Raw genomic sequence first — 15,205 nt, 5'->3', positions numbered from 1 at the left:
GTCTACAGTATGAATACAGACAGACAGAATACAACATCAGAATTTTAACTTTAACTTTTTCAGTCAGTGAAAGGGAATATGTGTATTTGTTTTTTAGATGAATTTATAGTCATATGAAAACTAATCTGATCTTGATGTATAGGTTGAGGTATACGATGCTGCTTATGATGCTTAGATGAAAATATTGCACATATCTATATTTATTCATCATTTGAGACAGTTACTGCCCTTAACTGCAACTTTTCCTGTATATATTTTAAGGACTTTCTTAGTATTTATACTCCTTACTTTTGTCATAATGTTTGTTGTTACCTATTGTTGTTTTATCTTGCTGTCTCTGGTGCTGTAACACAAGAATTTCCCTCACAGAATCAATAAAGTACATCTATCTATCTATCCATCTATCTATGTTGATCTTGGAGTGCAAAATTGTACCAAAATTATATTTAAAAATGTTGTTTTTTAGGAATATCTCAATAAATACACAAATTATTAAATGAAGGTGTAAATGTTAAAAATGCCATTATGAAATAAATACAGACTATGAAAAACATTTCTAATTTTTAAATAAAAGTTGCTACAGTAAACTATGGCTTTAATGGGTTAACGACCAGTAAATATCATGTTTTATGAGCATTTAAATAATTACACTGAATTTTTCTAAACTAGTTTCTTTATTATTAATCTTTATAATTATTTATTAATCTTTATTATTAAATCCAGTTCAAACTAGGATTTAGCCCTACTCTCACTGTACAATAACACTTGATAGTTCCACTTGCTTTTATTGTTTGGTAGCATTGCACAAAATTCAGCTATCATCTGTGCAACTGAGTATTTGAGAGGGTACAATAAAGCAGAGCCTCTTCTGCATTCATGCATTGTGACACAATCATAAATAAATACAGTGAAAACAGAAAACATGATAAGAAATCAGTCACACTAATTAACTGCTAATTCTTTTGAGGACTGTATAGGCTTGATAAAGGACAGCAAAGCTTATTAAAGTACACACAGCATTGCACGTTATGATTCCTTTACAGTGGAATTTTAATCCGAGTCTGTGAGGTTGATTGCATTGAGCGTGTGGGTGACACATCTCTCTTTGTGTGTGTATGTGTGTGTGAGGGTTTGTTTTACTATAGTTATGCAGTCCGGGAGCCCACTATTCTGTCAGATCCAACAGCTTTGTGGGGATGAAAATACTGGAGCCCACAACTTAAAATGGCTGATTGAGGGTTAAGAATTGTTTTTAGGGTTAGGGTTAGGGGCTGGGGAATGCATATAGTCAGTGATGGGACCCCACAAAGATAGGTGTACAAAAATGTGTGTGTGTGTGTGTGCATTCAGGGGTAGCAATTAATGGTGTAAGCGGCGGGGATATGAGGCTGAGCAGTGTTGGTTTTTGTTGCCACCTAGGGCTCAGTCTCAGTTCTACATCATATGCCAGAGACGATGCTCTGCCCCTGCCCTTTAAAATGGCGACCTCCACTCGAATGAAAATGTGGCATTTCCTTATCATATTTGTGTATGTTAGTGCCAGAGGGTACCTGCCAGCCTATGGAAAGCAAGTTGGGAAAACAAACCTACCCTCCTCCCGTCTCCCTATCCTCGTCTCCCCAGAGGAAATTGATGGAGATATCCCACAATGCCAGAGCACATCAACTCCTGCAGGCCTGTTGGTGGGTGAGCGTCTGTCTCTCCACTCCCTGCAAAGCAAACTTCTCTGGCAGGGGCCACTGGTGCAAAACACAGCTCCATACCAAACCTTCCACAGTCTACAGTGACAGAACAGGGAGGAGGCAGAACATTGCTGCTTCAAGTCTCCTGTCCTCTTTTTCTGGATTAGGGGCTGGAGCTATGTTTTAAACATACTACAACAACACTACATGCATATCCTCAAACAACGGACATAGATAATATTAAATTTGGAGAAATTATCTGTATCTGTGATCACCCTTTAAAAAAGGGATATGACACAGATTACTTACAGATTACTGCTAAATGAGTTATCTAAATGTGTGATTTTCACCAGGACAACAGGGAAATGTCCCCCTCACTTTTCAAAATCCTGTTTTTGCCCCCTGCCTCCCACTTGTATAGTTTATGTTTGATATTCTCATAAAACTCTCTAAACAGGATTTTCTTAATGTCCAGCTGCCAAAATCCAGACGACAGAAGAGAACAATGCTCATCTAGCTCCATGTCAATCATTACCATGCACTCACAGCTATAAGCTTTACTAGCAGCAGACTTTCTTTACCCCAGGTTTTGCCTCTCAGGATACATACTCTATACACACAGAGTCAACTGCCTTTCCTCTTACATGTGGAGGTTGTACTTGTAGCCTAATAAGAGGAGGAGAACTGTAAATTGCCCTGTATGTTTCTGGGTTATGAAAACATCTTATCTTTTTTATTCACAGTAAATATTGTCCTAAATATGCTGGAATTAGTACAAAAGGGTTGTTTGTGTGTTTGTTTATGGTTCATACTGGCTTGTCTCTAAAATTAAGAAGGTCGAGGAAGTACCTTCAGAACCATCAGTAAGCCAGCACTCTGGGAGCTCAGTGTTCTAGTGGTATCGTAGGGGATACAATGATGCCAGATTGTTTTGTAGGAGAGGAAGAGGGTTTTAAATTCTGTTCTGTATTTTACAGACAGCCAATGTAGAGATGCTAACACAGAATAAATATGATCTCTTTTTCCAGTCCCTGTCAGTAATTGTGCTGCAGCATTTTGAATCAAGTGGAGAGTCTTTAGAGACTTGTTATGGCAGCCAAACAAAAATAAATTGTAATAGTCCTGCCTGGAAGTAACAATGCATGGGCTAGTTTTTCTAACATCCTTTCGAGACTGGATGTGCCTGATTTTTTGGTGAGTGAACACTTGGACACTGGGAGTTAAAGAACATATCCTGATCAAAGATAACTCAGAGATTCCTTATGATGACTCTTGAGGCTAAGGCAATGCCATCTAGAGTAATACAAAATGTGTTGTTGAGGTGTCCAAGTTGAGTATCACCTGCATAACAATGGAAGTTTATGGATTGTTTCCTGATAGAATTTGCCTAAACGAAGCATATATAAGATGAATCAGATTGGTCCAAGCACAGAACCTTGTGGAACTCTCGACCTCTATTCCAGATTTCTGTCCTATTTCTCAAAAATAAGACAGTTTAGTGTAATTCCTTTAATGCCAATTAAATGTTTCAGTCTCTGTCATAGGATATAATGGTCAATATGATGCCCCATGCAGTTCAACTGGCTCTTTTCAACACAAAGGAGCAGTGACTTTACTCTGAGCTCCCTACAGATGTCCAAGATCTAAGGCTGAGCCCAGACATCCTGTGGAGAAAACCCATCTCAGCTACTTGTATATGTGATTTCATTCTTTCAGACACTAGCCAAAGCTTGTTACCATAGGTGAGAGTTGGAATGATCAACTGGCAAATCAGAAGCTTTATCTTCTGGTTCAGCTCCCTCCTTACCACAATGGTCCAGTACAAGATTACTGCTGACACCACACCTATCTGCCTGTCAGTCTGCCACTCCATCCTACCCTTACTACCCCAAGCTACTTAAACTCCTTACCTTGGGGTAGCAACTCACTCCCAAACCTTAAGGGGCAATCCCCCATTTTCTGGCAAAGAACTATGGCCTCAGACTTGGAGGTACTGACTCCCATCGCAACCGCATCACATTTGGCTCCAAACTGCTCTAGTGTTCAATGAAGGTCACAGCCTAATGAAGCCAACAGACCTGCAAGCCACATCATCTGCAAGAAGCAATGCATGCAGGAGTTACAACGACTTCCTGCTGAAGCATCGAAATTTGCCATGGCAACACAGCAAGGGCATCCCATGAAGACTCACAGTCACCATTATGATCTTAATGCTTGTCTGACCACATTTGAGGTGAATCAGATGAACCCACTTGGATGAAACACATCATTTCCTGTTGCCAGTAGGTGGCACTATAACTTTTTGTGGCTATTGACATGTGGGTGTGTTCATGCTGGGACCCTTATCAACACTGTGAAATTTGGAGCAGATTGAACAAAGTATGGCTCCGTCCCAGCAACTTAAATGCAATTTCCTGTTTCATGGCAAGGCATTGAAATTTGAGATGCCGCCACGGCCACACCCTTCGAGGTCAACAAAATCTTTTAATAAAAAATCTTTTAATCACAAAGGCCTTAAGAGCATCCTGACCAAGTTTCAGGTCGATATGATAAAATCTGTAGGAGGAGTTTGATCAAATTTAACGTCCCCAAATGCCAAAAAATTTCCTCAAATTATCAAAATTTTCAAATTAAAATTAAAATGCCAGAGTTCCTGTAGGTTTGAGGCCATGATGTCAAGAGACTTTTTCATGCATCTCAGCATGCTACATAATGCCTCTGAATTTTGTTCACCTCGGACAAACTAAGCCCAATGGCAAGGGGGTTTTGAAAATTTCCAGTGGGCGCTATGAAGCCATTTTATGGCGCCAATGAACAAGACCCCTATCAGATGTCAATTTTTGCCAGTTCTGATGCGTGTGCAAAGTTTCATGAATTTTTGAGCATGTTTAGGCCTCAAAAATGCGTCACGAGAATAATTCCTATGATTATAATAGGCCTTTGCATGCTAGTGCTCGGCCCTAATAATATCTTGAATTTATATAGCGCCTTTCACGAGACCCAATGACTCCAAATAAAACAAGCCTGGGTGAATAAGTGACTTTTCAGAGCAGACTTAAAAGGGACCAAAGATGTAGCATGGCCATTCCACCCTGTCATGTTCCTCCAGGTTTTTACATCATCACTCACATGAAGTCCCCAGCAGAACTATACAGTCCCCAGGCAGAATATTTCCAGGACACTACCAGAGACCTCAGGAAGGTGGTACTCTGAGCTGCTGTTCAGTGCATAAGCACACACAACAGCCAGAGCCTTCCCTTAGTCACAGTGGCACTCATAGTCTAATCTTACTAGACTATCTTGTCAGGCTGAGCGTGATGCTTCCAGTTTGGTGGAGCGCCATATCCTTACAAGTTTTGTGTTGTTTGCTTTAACATGCGGAATGACTGTTCTTATGGAAGCACTGAGAGCAACTCTGCTTCCTGGTCTCAATCTTGCTTTGTCATGGCTTTGGTTTTCTAATAAATTGCTGCTCCATCCAAAGCGGGACCAGGTGTTGCCCAGAAAGTCTTTTTACAAACCAACTTGACAGCCAGTGGTTGAATTATGACATGCAGCTGTACGTCAGATTAGGCAGGGGTCCAGAGTAAACTACGGTGTCATTATCATCGACGTGAATAACAATTTTACTGTATTTAGTTTTAACTTTAACTAGCAGTTTTAAGTAAGATTCAACATCGCCTGCTCTGGCCCAGGAAACTACGGTCGCCAGTGCCACTAACTACCAGTTACCAGAATTGGTGTGTCACTGAGTGTGAAGAATCAGTTTGAAACATGAACTGTCTGGTGGGGAACTGTAGGTTTCTGCTTACAGTAACATTTCTCCTTTCAAACATTCACCCAGCCACCTCGGCTTATGCACTGCACCCTGGATGCCAGGGGAACACTGACAGGAGCTACACTTGGTTGGATTCAAGGCAGAGGGGTAACTAAACATGTGACACACAGAGCAGAGAGGGAGATGGAAAGACAAAAACAATAGCTAACTGCTAAGCTAAAGTTACGAGCAAAACTTAATAGTGTGTGAACAGCTGTAGGATAAGCGCAGAAGTTGCAAAATAAAGGAGACCTTTAATGACTAATGTCAGTTTAGATGTGCAGTTTTAAATAGGTAGTTAGTCACTGTAATGACGGATATAGCAAAATAAGTGGGCTAAGATGAACTACACTACACTTCCCATAGTGTCACATCTCAGAGTCACACAACCCTCTGTTACGTTTAGCCAAAACAACTGGGTAATGGTAACAAGTCTAGTAAGCACAGCAGCCAGCAGCAGCGGACCAGTGTTCACTGCTGCCTGCTCATTCACGTGCAAGAGAGGACGTATGAGCAAACGCACAAAAACACTACAAATAAACTCAGTCTCAAAACACCAGGAAATCTGAGCAGCTAAGAGTGTGATACCACAGAGCATGCAGAACAATGAGTGGCTGGACAGCCAGGGTTCTTATACTGAGTCACTATAGTCGATGACTATAGTGGGATGCAGGTGAGCCATGACTGGAGCTACCACACCTCTGCAAAGAGCACACACATACACAAAGACACAGGGGAGAAGACACTAGGGGAAACAGACAGGAAGACAAAATACAATAAACACAAAGAAATCTTGAGGTCACAGGGGGAGATGTGATAATCTTATCAACCTGGTCTATAATAATCCCACTGTACCCTACCTTACCAGCACCAACCAGCAGACAGACACAGTTAGAGAGACCAGCCGGTGAGCATAATAAAGCATTTAACAGCTAAAGACATATTTGTCCTAGGATGTGGTGGCAACCAAACTATTTTCATCAAGTGAATATAAACATAACTCATACTAATGATGTTGTGTGTCCGTTAGATGTGTTAATAGGCAGTTGTTGGCTAAAACATTTGGCACATCAAGTCTCTAAGTCCACAATATGTCATAATGTGTTGAGTTCACAGCCTCTTCCAGTGTGGTTTTGAATAATGTGGTCATTCTTAACAAGGTTTAAGTCGTCATCTTTAAATTATGTATGACACATGATAATGTGGTTGACTGAATATATGTTCTCTAACAACAACTAACCCCCTCCCCAAACAAATTGTCAGATACTCCCCAGGTGATATGTTAATTTCAGATATGATTAACAGCATGTTTTCTCCATCTGTCTGACACTTTTAAATTGCATGCTGCACAGGCAATATCTGTAGACTTACTCCATAAGCCTGACTATAAGAGCAGATAAATGAGGAGTGGGCTCTAACAGAAGGCAATCTTCAGATTTAGTATCACTTCCAGCATGGTATTTCATTGGAATTCAAAAATCATGAAAACAGATGAAGACTGGGCTGTGTCTGTCTCTGCTGCTGCCCTCCCACCCAGACTGAATGAGGCAGCTCTGCAGGCAGAGAGACAGCAGGAATATACCAGCAACAGTGCACTGTGTAGTGCTTAGACCCATCTGCTGTCTTTCAGGCAGTGACAAGACTGATACTGTGCTGAGGGGTGGAAGTGAGGAGGATAAAGAGCACATGAGGATCTGAGAAGGCCCTGAGAGGCCAGGAGGATGGGTGTCACCCCTTTCCCCAGGGACACACACTAAATCAGTAGAGGGGACTTGGGAGGCACATCTCTGGCTTTATGAGATAGTTAGCATGCGCTGGCCCCTCCTCCCCTCTTGTTTCCCATTTAAGAGCTGACTGGCCCTCTGATAACAGATGGTGCCACAGGTAATTGGAAAATTGGCAGGCCTGTCAGGGAGATTTGGTGGATGGCACAAGTGTATACGAAAGTGGAGTTCATGAGGTGTCACACTACAGCTAGATTTATATCAGCCCTATGGACCATCTCCAGTAAGTATCCAGAGTTCAAGAAAAAAGTAGCACATTTTTCTTCAGGGGAGACTGCATATCAAGACTGATCCAGAGACTCTGACAAGGTTCCTGTTAGTAAAGAGATGATTTATGATATATGGACGTTCTTTGCATTACCCTAACCTTAATTCACTGTTTCTACACACGCCTTAACAACTGTTGCAATAGCTCTGCACACCCCTCACTCTGAATTATTTACAGTAGAATCCAGGAAATACAGCAGTCCAGCTCATCTTTATCCAAGCCTATCTGACACTTTAAATTAAATCTCCATTAAGGTGGTTTACATGATAGGTGGCTAAAGAACAATGTGTTAATGGATGGCAGTGTTGGTTGGTCAATCCACCAGTTTTGTTCAGACTAAAATATCTCAACGTTTATTGGATTGACCGTTTGCCATGAAACTTTTTCAGTGGCTCCATCATCAGGTTCCAATTGGTCCAGTGCTTCAGTTTTTGACCAAATATCTGCAAAACAAATTATATTCCTGTCAACCTCAGATGTACTTTGGATTTAGTGCCACTAAATGCTAGCATGCTAATACATCAAACTAAGACTGCAGAGAATTAAGTATTATACCTGCTACAGATCAGCATTTTTATAGCAGAGCTGGTGCCAACTGTTAGCTGTTTTCCAGATATATAATTAAAGCTGATTTTTAGGAAAATGTACTTTTTAAAGATGATAAAGTCTTTATTCTAAAGCAGTGTACTTTTTTGCCTAAGATTCTAATATTAAATTAGTCTACCAATGAATTCCTCCAGCACATTTGGGTTGTAAAAGCTCCATCTTAAACTCATCTTTTCAAAGTTTGTTTTTTTTAGTTAGCAATGCAGGTTTTTCAGAAGGTTTTAAGGCCCCAACATTTACTTTCTTCAGACCAGACTGTGTTTACATCAGTCAAGAAATCAGGAAAAGTTTACAATATTTATCAAATAATATCTGTATATTTCAGTGAGTGCTCAAAGAATGCATGTTGGAGTGAAATCAGGCCCAACTGACAGAGAATTAGAGTCTAACTAATGTCTGCTCTCAGCTAGCCTGAAGAATGTTGATTCACGAGATGTTGTAGGCTGTAGATCCTAACCTGGTAATCACACATTCTGGTGTAGATGTGTTTATTAACCTCTGGAGGAGGGATAATTGTATCTGTCAGAGCTGCTTAATCACCGCTGCAGCTCTCATCACTGTCACTGTCACTTTGTCTGCTTTACTAACTCAGCTGGCTCCTGGGTTGGCCTACCATGATTCCTATTAGGTGTGTGGCACTTGGTTGCATTTAAAACTCACACACGCATTTAGACACACACATTCTGAAAAAGTCAATGTTCTTTTTTAACTTTAACCCACGAAAGAATGCATAGTTAAGATGATCAATACAGCACTACCTAGTTCATTATTTCGCCTTTAATACAGTGAATCCAAAATCAAAAGCCTGATTTTGATTTTGATACTGTGGTCCAGCATTTTTAAGTAACACTTATAAAATCATCCATCCATTATCTATACCGCTTATCCGTTAGGGGTTGCAGGGGTGCTGGAGACTACCCCAGCTGACATTGGGTGAGAGGCAGGGTACACCATGCACGAGTTGGTAGTCCATCGGAGGGCCAACACACATAGACAACCAACAACCATTCACACTCACATTGACACCTATAGGCAATTTAGAGTCACCAATAAACCTAACATGCATGTGTTTGGACTGTGGGAGGAACCCACACAGGAACAGGGAGAACATGCAAACTCCACACAGAAAAGCGGAACCCAGAACCTTCTTGCTGTGAGGCGACAGTGCTAACCACTGCACCACCATGCCGTCCCTAAAAAAGCAAAAGATGTCTAAAGTGCAAAAAGCAGTTACACATATAAATCATAAAGTCAGTAAAGAAACAACATAGAAAATTACTTCTAATGGCAACTAGTAAAACAAACCAACACTAAACTTGCCACTCTTCTTCCTCATTCATACCCAAACCTTTTACGCAAATACATACTGCCCACACTTCCCTTTCTTATTACCTACACCTGTGAACAGACACCTTAAACTGTGTGTTTTAACTATTGAGCCAGAGTGCTGAAGCGCTGAGAGCTGGCCACTATAGCATGTGTAACTTATAGGGTTTTCTCATAGAAGGTCTCTGGGCTCTGGTCTCTTTGGATTTTGATAAAGGCTGAAACATGACTCTCAGGTTTTCTGTCTGAACTGTAGGTTAATGGGTATCTACAGCTCGCGTGAGACCTTGACAGACTCATGGAGGACTCAATGATGGGATATGTTGTTTTAGAATCCTAACAATCATTTTCTCATGCTACCATGTTTCAGCCTTTCAGAAAGAACTTGTTCCAAGTCACAGATGCTAGTGGAACAGAAGATAGCTAGGAGATAGTGTGGGACTTTTCTCTATCATCCAGTTAACCCAATAACCAAAATAAATTCTACTGAAGTATAATTGCTGTTCATTTAAACTATTTATTGTGTGCATTTGTGTTTCCTTCCTCTCCTCTTCTCTCAGAGACCTAAGCTGCAGCTGCTGTTTTGTATAGCTGTATAACACTTAAAAAAATGCAGCACAAAACAATCCCCACTTCGACTATATAACACACTCTCCATCAGTAGATAGTAGTGTTTGCATCGTTGTTCAGGAACTGTAGATGCTCATACTTTATGTGATTTTGAGTATTTGCAGGATGGGACAACCATGTTGGCTTGAATATTGACAGTTCAGTCTTTAAAGTTCATGAATCAGCTGTGAGCAGTGTGCCAGTAGTGTCTAATCTAGAAATACAAAAGGTTTCAATAGTTAATGTGACCTCAGGAGATTTTCTTGATTTTCTAATTCATTGTTTCATTCATTGTTTTGGTTTGATTGGCAATCAGACCAACAGTGCCTAATCAAAACAAGGCATGAACTTGGGTTTTCACACATATACATCCCCTCATATATGTGTGATGTGTCCTGTGTTTGCAGGAGGAAGAGGAGGGGCAGCTGGAGGAAGATGACTCCATTAAAGAGGAAACAGCAGAGCAGGAGATTCCAAACTGAACACCAAAAGAGGACATAAGCACACCACTGCTCTGTGGCTTCACCTGCAGTCTATAGCACATGTAACTTTCTACTAGCCTCCCAAAGTTTGTAGACAGCCAGCAGTTAGTTTCCACTCCAGATAGTGTAGCAACCAGAGGTGTATTTTAGAAAACACAATTTAAAGATGAAATCTTTGGATTTAAGAGTAGAGTTTGTACTTTTTATGGACAGGGCTGGACAGATGGACAGATTTCAGACATCTTCATGAAGCGGCACATTAAAGAATCCAGCCGCAGGTGAACACACACAACTGTGCTTCTTCAGAGATATGTGTCTGTTACCGCCCAGCCACCTGAAGTATTAATGACAATTTCCATGCAATCTATTTTCATACACTAATGATCATTAGTCAGTGTGTTCACACAGAGTATCCTCAGAGTCCTGTTTACAAGGCAAAGTTAGCAGAGCGGGGCTGAACTGACAGAACACCCTCTGACAGCAGTAGCGATGTGCTTTCCACTGTCTTTGAACGCATTTCAGTTGACAATTGACTGGAGGATTTTATTTTTATATTTTATGCATACCTTGTTACTTCTCTTATTTTAAATACCTACTTATTTTCTCACTTACCTATTTACACTTATATGAACTATTGAGTTTTGTGTTAATGTTCAAAAACTTTTTTATCTTTGATTTTCAGTATCTTTAAGTGCTACATACGAATATACCGTCATGGGATTTGTAATAAAATCTTCCATGTTTAGGAAATGTGTCCACTCAGAGATTGTATTTACATACTTTGTAAAATAGAATTAGTTTTGGACTCCTCAGCCAGATGGAGGTTTGATCTGCTAGTTGTCTGTAGTCCCTGGTCTTCAAGCTCTCTGTGAATCATCATTCACTTGTCAACCAAGTTTATCAACTGAAAATTAATTGAAGCCACAGAGAGAGAACAAGTGTTCATTATTTAATTCTCTCAAATCAACTACTACATGTAACTTGATGCTAAATAAGACAAATTTACCTTAAATTAGAAGTAATTTCAAGTTGATATGAAGTAATGATTACTTTTTATTTATATGTCATCAGAGAGCTAATAGTGACCAGAGACTACTGAAGGCCAAAGCACTGTCAGACTCTTACGCTAAATCTGGAATTATCCCTTAAAGTGCCAATAAATCTGAACTGCAAAAAAGTATTACTTCTCTATCACTGATACATTAAATGTTAGAATGGGCTCAGTCAGTGGTGTCTGACTGTAGTGACATATTGGCAGGTAGGAATTATAATATGCACCATAAGGAGACACAAATCTGATTCATTCATTTGATTAAATGACTGGTGACAGTTTTTTTATGTTTTTTCTTACATTGGATAAAATGTGATGCATTACAGGCTGCTTGGATACATAACAGTCATAAATGTCAGCTTGATTTTGTGTTCATAACATATTTTAATTATTAATATTTATCTTCACCTTGACCAACTGCAACATTAAAACGCTGCTTACATGGCAGCATACTGTATATGCACATGAACACATAAATGCATCAATACTCATAATCCAGTAATATACAGTATGTAGCCTAATTGTTACAGGCCTGGTATTGTGGTCTGTTTTTCTCACCAGGTACTTTAGTCTCACCTATAATCACTATCAACTCCTTTCAGGTGTCAGGTGTGGCAACATCAAGCCTGGCATCTGTGATCAGGCTGTCACGGAGTTCAGAAAGGTAAATGAACCTGTACCAGGAACAGTACTAAGGTAAAAATAAGGTCACAGAAAATTCTGGCCTGAACCTCCCCTTCACTCCAGCTTCCCCATCAGACAGCGATGAGAAGCAGATATAGAAGAACTTTTTCTCCCAAACCAGACCACCTGTTCACACTATGAGGAATGGATCAGGATGGGGATGAGGATCAGCTCTGATGGACACAAAGTCGTATTGACTACAGGAATAAACATTCAATATCTTAAGAATCCCACAGAACTATTTTGGATATTGGACAACACTTCCCTGTTGGGCACTACTTGAATTGTTTGCCATGAGCATACAGCCATACACTGTGCACTTTATCTCTGTTGTTTTTGTCCTTTTTTTTTTCAACACATGGTCTTGAAGTAATTTTTTCTTTTGTCTATATGCACTAGTGATTTCTTCTGTTTTTCCAGCCAAGCACAGTCAACTTAAGTCCAACCAACCAAAGTATCTGAATATACTTTTATAATTTCTTTTTAATAATCCTGCATTTTCGTCCTGAAGATTTTTGTACCTTTTAGCCAACGCTAACTTTTTCTAGATAAACATATTTTGTCATTCATTTAGCACGAAGATTGCTGCCAGAAAATGGCTACCCAAATGCATCAGAGGGCTGAAGGACCGTCTTTGATGTCCTTTGAGTCTGAGCTCCTGAAACAGGAGCTTCTGCCTTAAGTCCACCGTGGGGAAAGCTGCCAGCCCCAAGCACTGATAACACAGGTCACAGTCCTGGGTTTCAGCTGCATCATCTCTCATCTCACTTAAATCTCTCAGTCTCAATCATAAACATCTCAGAATTCTGTAATAATACCATGATGACAGTTATAAACTAATCTGCTTCCAACATATCACTCTGCTCATTTTACCAACTGTAGTTAATCAGTTAGTTTGATTATCTTTACATCTTTATTTATTTTGTATCATTTATTTACTTTAGTAGATGTAGTTAGTAAACCATATATACATTTAGACCTAGTTGTTGTGTGTGTTTCTTTGTAAGAGAAGAACTGGATCCCTTAAATCAGGAGTTACAGCTTCAGATATCAGACTAGATATAGTAATATAGAACATGCATGTTCAAATTATTTTTGTCCAAAAGGACAGTGGTGCCCTATATTCTAAATTATGCCTGCATGTTTGTTAAATAGGTGCTTTTATAATCTGGCCACACTCCTCTGTCTGTCTGTCTGTCTCTCTCTCTCTGACACACACACACACACACACACACACACTGCACTGCTGTCTACCTGTCAGCAGGACCTGCAGCTTACACTTCAATAATATACTTAAATCAAGTCTTTAATTAAAAAAATAAATAAAAAATAAAAATCATTGCAAACTAAGTTTTGTTTTTTGTGCTCATTATATTGTTTCCCTTTGAGGGTAATAACATAATGGGGGCTCATCCAGGATCTTTAGTAGGTTGTTTTTTGTTTGTTTTGTTTTACCCCAGATTGATTCGTAGATGTCACTGATTAGTTCTTTGTTAGTTTGTGGAGACTGCAGCTTGGTGTTTCCCTCTCTTCTCATGTCACTGCAGCTTGGTTGTTTGAGTTGCTTTAGTTATAAAGTCAGTGCTTGAGAGGTAGATAGGGTGAGTGTTCCAGCTGGACATTGGTCCTTCCAGTGGTTCACTCTTTTGTTATTTTACCCTTTTTATTTTGAAGGCTATTCTGGGTCAGGGCAAAGTTCAGGTTGCTGCACTAGGCTGTGTCTGTGGCTCACTGTGAGACAGAGTTCAGTGTTTAAGCCTGGTATGCCTCAGAGGATAGATAGGTGAGTTCATGTTCGGCAGGTATCCAGAGATTTCTCTTGCTCTTACATCAACAGAAACAATAACTAGCTCACTCTTTATCCAGACAAAATGGAAACATGTTTCTTTTCTTAATGAAACAAAATGGTGTCATATTTAATTCTAGAGATGTATTTGTACCACCTCTTCTGTTTTCTCCACAGCCCGCGTTGTCAGCACTGTAGAGGTGATCTGCTATTTGCTCAACAGGGAAAATATGTATGCTTGTGTCATTGGTCTGACAGGGGAGGGATTTGAATTGTATTCTGGGTAAATTTACAGTAACAGCTACTAGGGAATTTCAATCGTAAGTATAACAATAGCTGAAAAATGCATAATTATGATTTAAACAAACAAAAAACAAAACAAACAAAAGAAATGTTACCACAGTAGGCCATATATTGGTCCTATAGTTGAGAGAAATGTCAGATATGTATGGAAAGCCATTTGGGCATTTACTACATATCCTTGATATCAGGCATCATTTTCCTTTCCCACTAGTTTGACAAAGTTGCGCACTAGTTGGACAACTGCATGCACTAGTTCGCGACTATGTCCAACAAGTTTGATGACTACTCTTACTAGTAAGCATTTGACATTAACTAGTGACACTTTTGTCCAACTAGTTCACATCTAAGCCTTACTAGTGTAGCAGGAAAAGCATCATCTGCCCCTAGCGGAGGTGAATCCACTGTGTCTGGTCTGGTCTTTCCGACTTCCGCTTGTTAACCAACCAGCATTCCGGGCCACCTTATAAAGGGGCGAGGTGCCCTACCTGCCCCCCTCTTGCTCGTTGGTCTCAAGTCCACTCCTTCCGGGTTGTCTCGCCCCGGTCTCCCCTGGCAGGTAAGGTAGCATTGGCTGCCTCGGTCATACTGAAGAGCATGGCGCAACTCACGGTTGATCACCACTCATGTTTGTTTGATTACAGCTGATTGGGCTGCAGCTTCGCTGCTGGTTCAGTGTCCGGCAGGCTGCTCTCTCAGCCGCCTATTTGGGGTGCGTCGCTGCTGCTGCTCAGGTGCAGAGCATGCCACTGCTGCTCCAGGTAATAGATGCTCCAGATAATAGACACCTAGGTGTGCGTCTTCTGGCCG

General features: G+C 40.3%; 1 protein-coding gene across 2 annotated transcripts in view; it reads left to right on the top strand.

Moving 5' to 3' along the window:
- The window catches only part of phf14 (PHD finger protein 14), a 123,969-nt gene extending 112,215 nt beyond the window's left edge, over positions 1-11,754 (top strand). For both annotated transcript variants that reach the window (XM_018695439.2, XM_018695438.2), the window contains exon 18: positions 10,500-11,754. In XM_018695439.2, coding sequence (XP_018550955.1) covers positions 10,500-10,574 — 75 coding nt within the window. In that variant the 3' untranslated portion in view covers positions 10,575-11,754. The remainder of the gene's footprint in view (positions 1-10,499) is intronic.
- The last annotated feature ends 3,451 nt before the right edge of the window (positions 11,755-15,205 follow it).

The sequence above is a fragment of the Lates calcarifer genome, linkage group LG3 (genome assembly GCF_001640805.2).
Source record: "Lates calcarifer isolate ASB-BC8 linkage group LG3, TLL_Latcal_v3, whole genome shotgun sequence".
NCBI lineage: Eukaryota > Metazoa > Chordata > Actinopteri > Centropomidae > Lates > Lates calcarifer.
The sequence above is the reverse complement of the archived record's forward strand: the minus strand, read 5'-3'. Positions and strand labels throughout refer to the sequence as shown.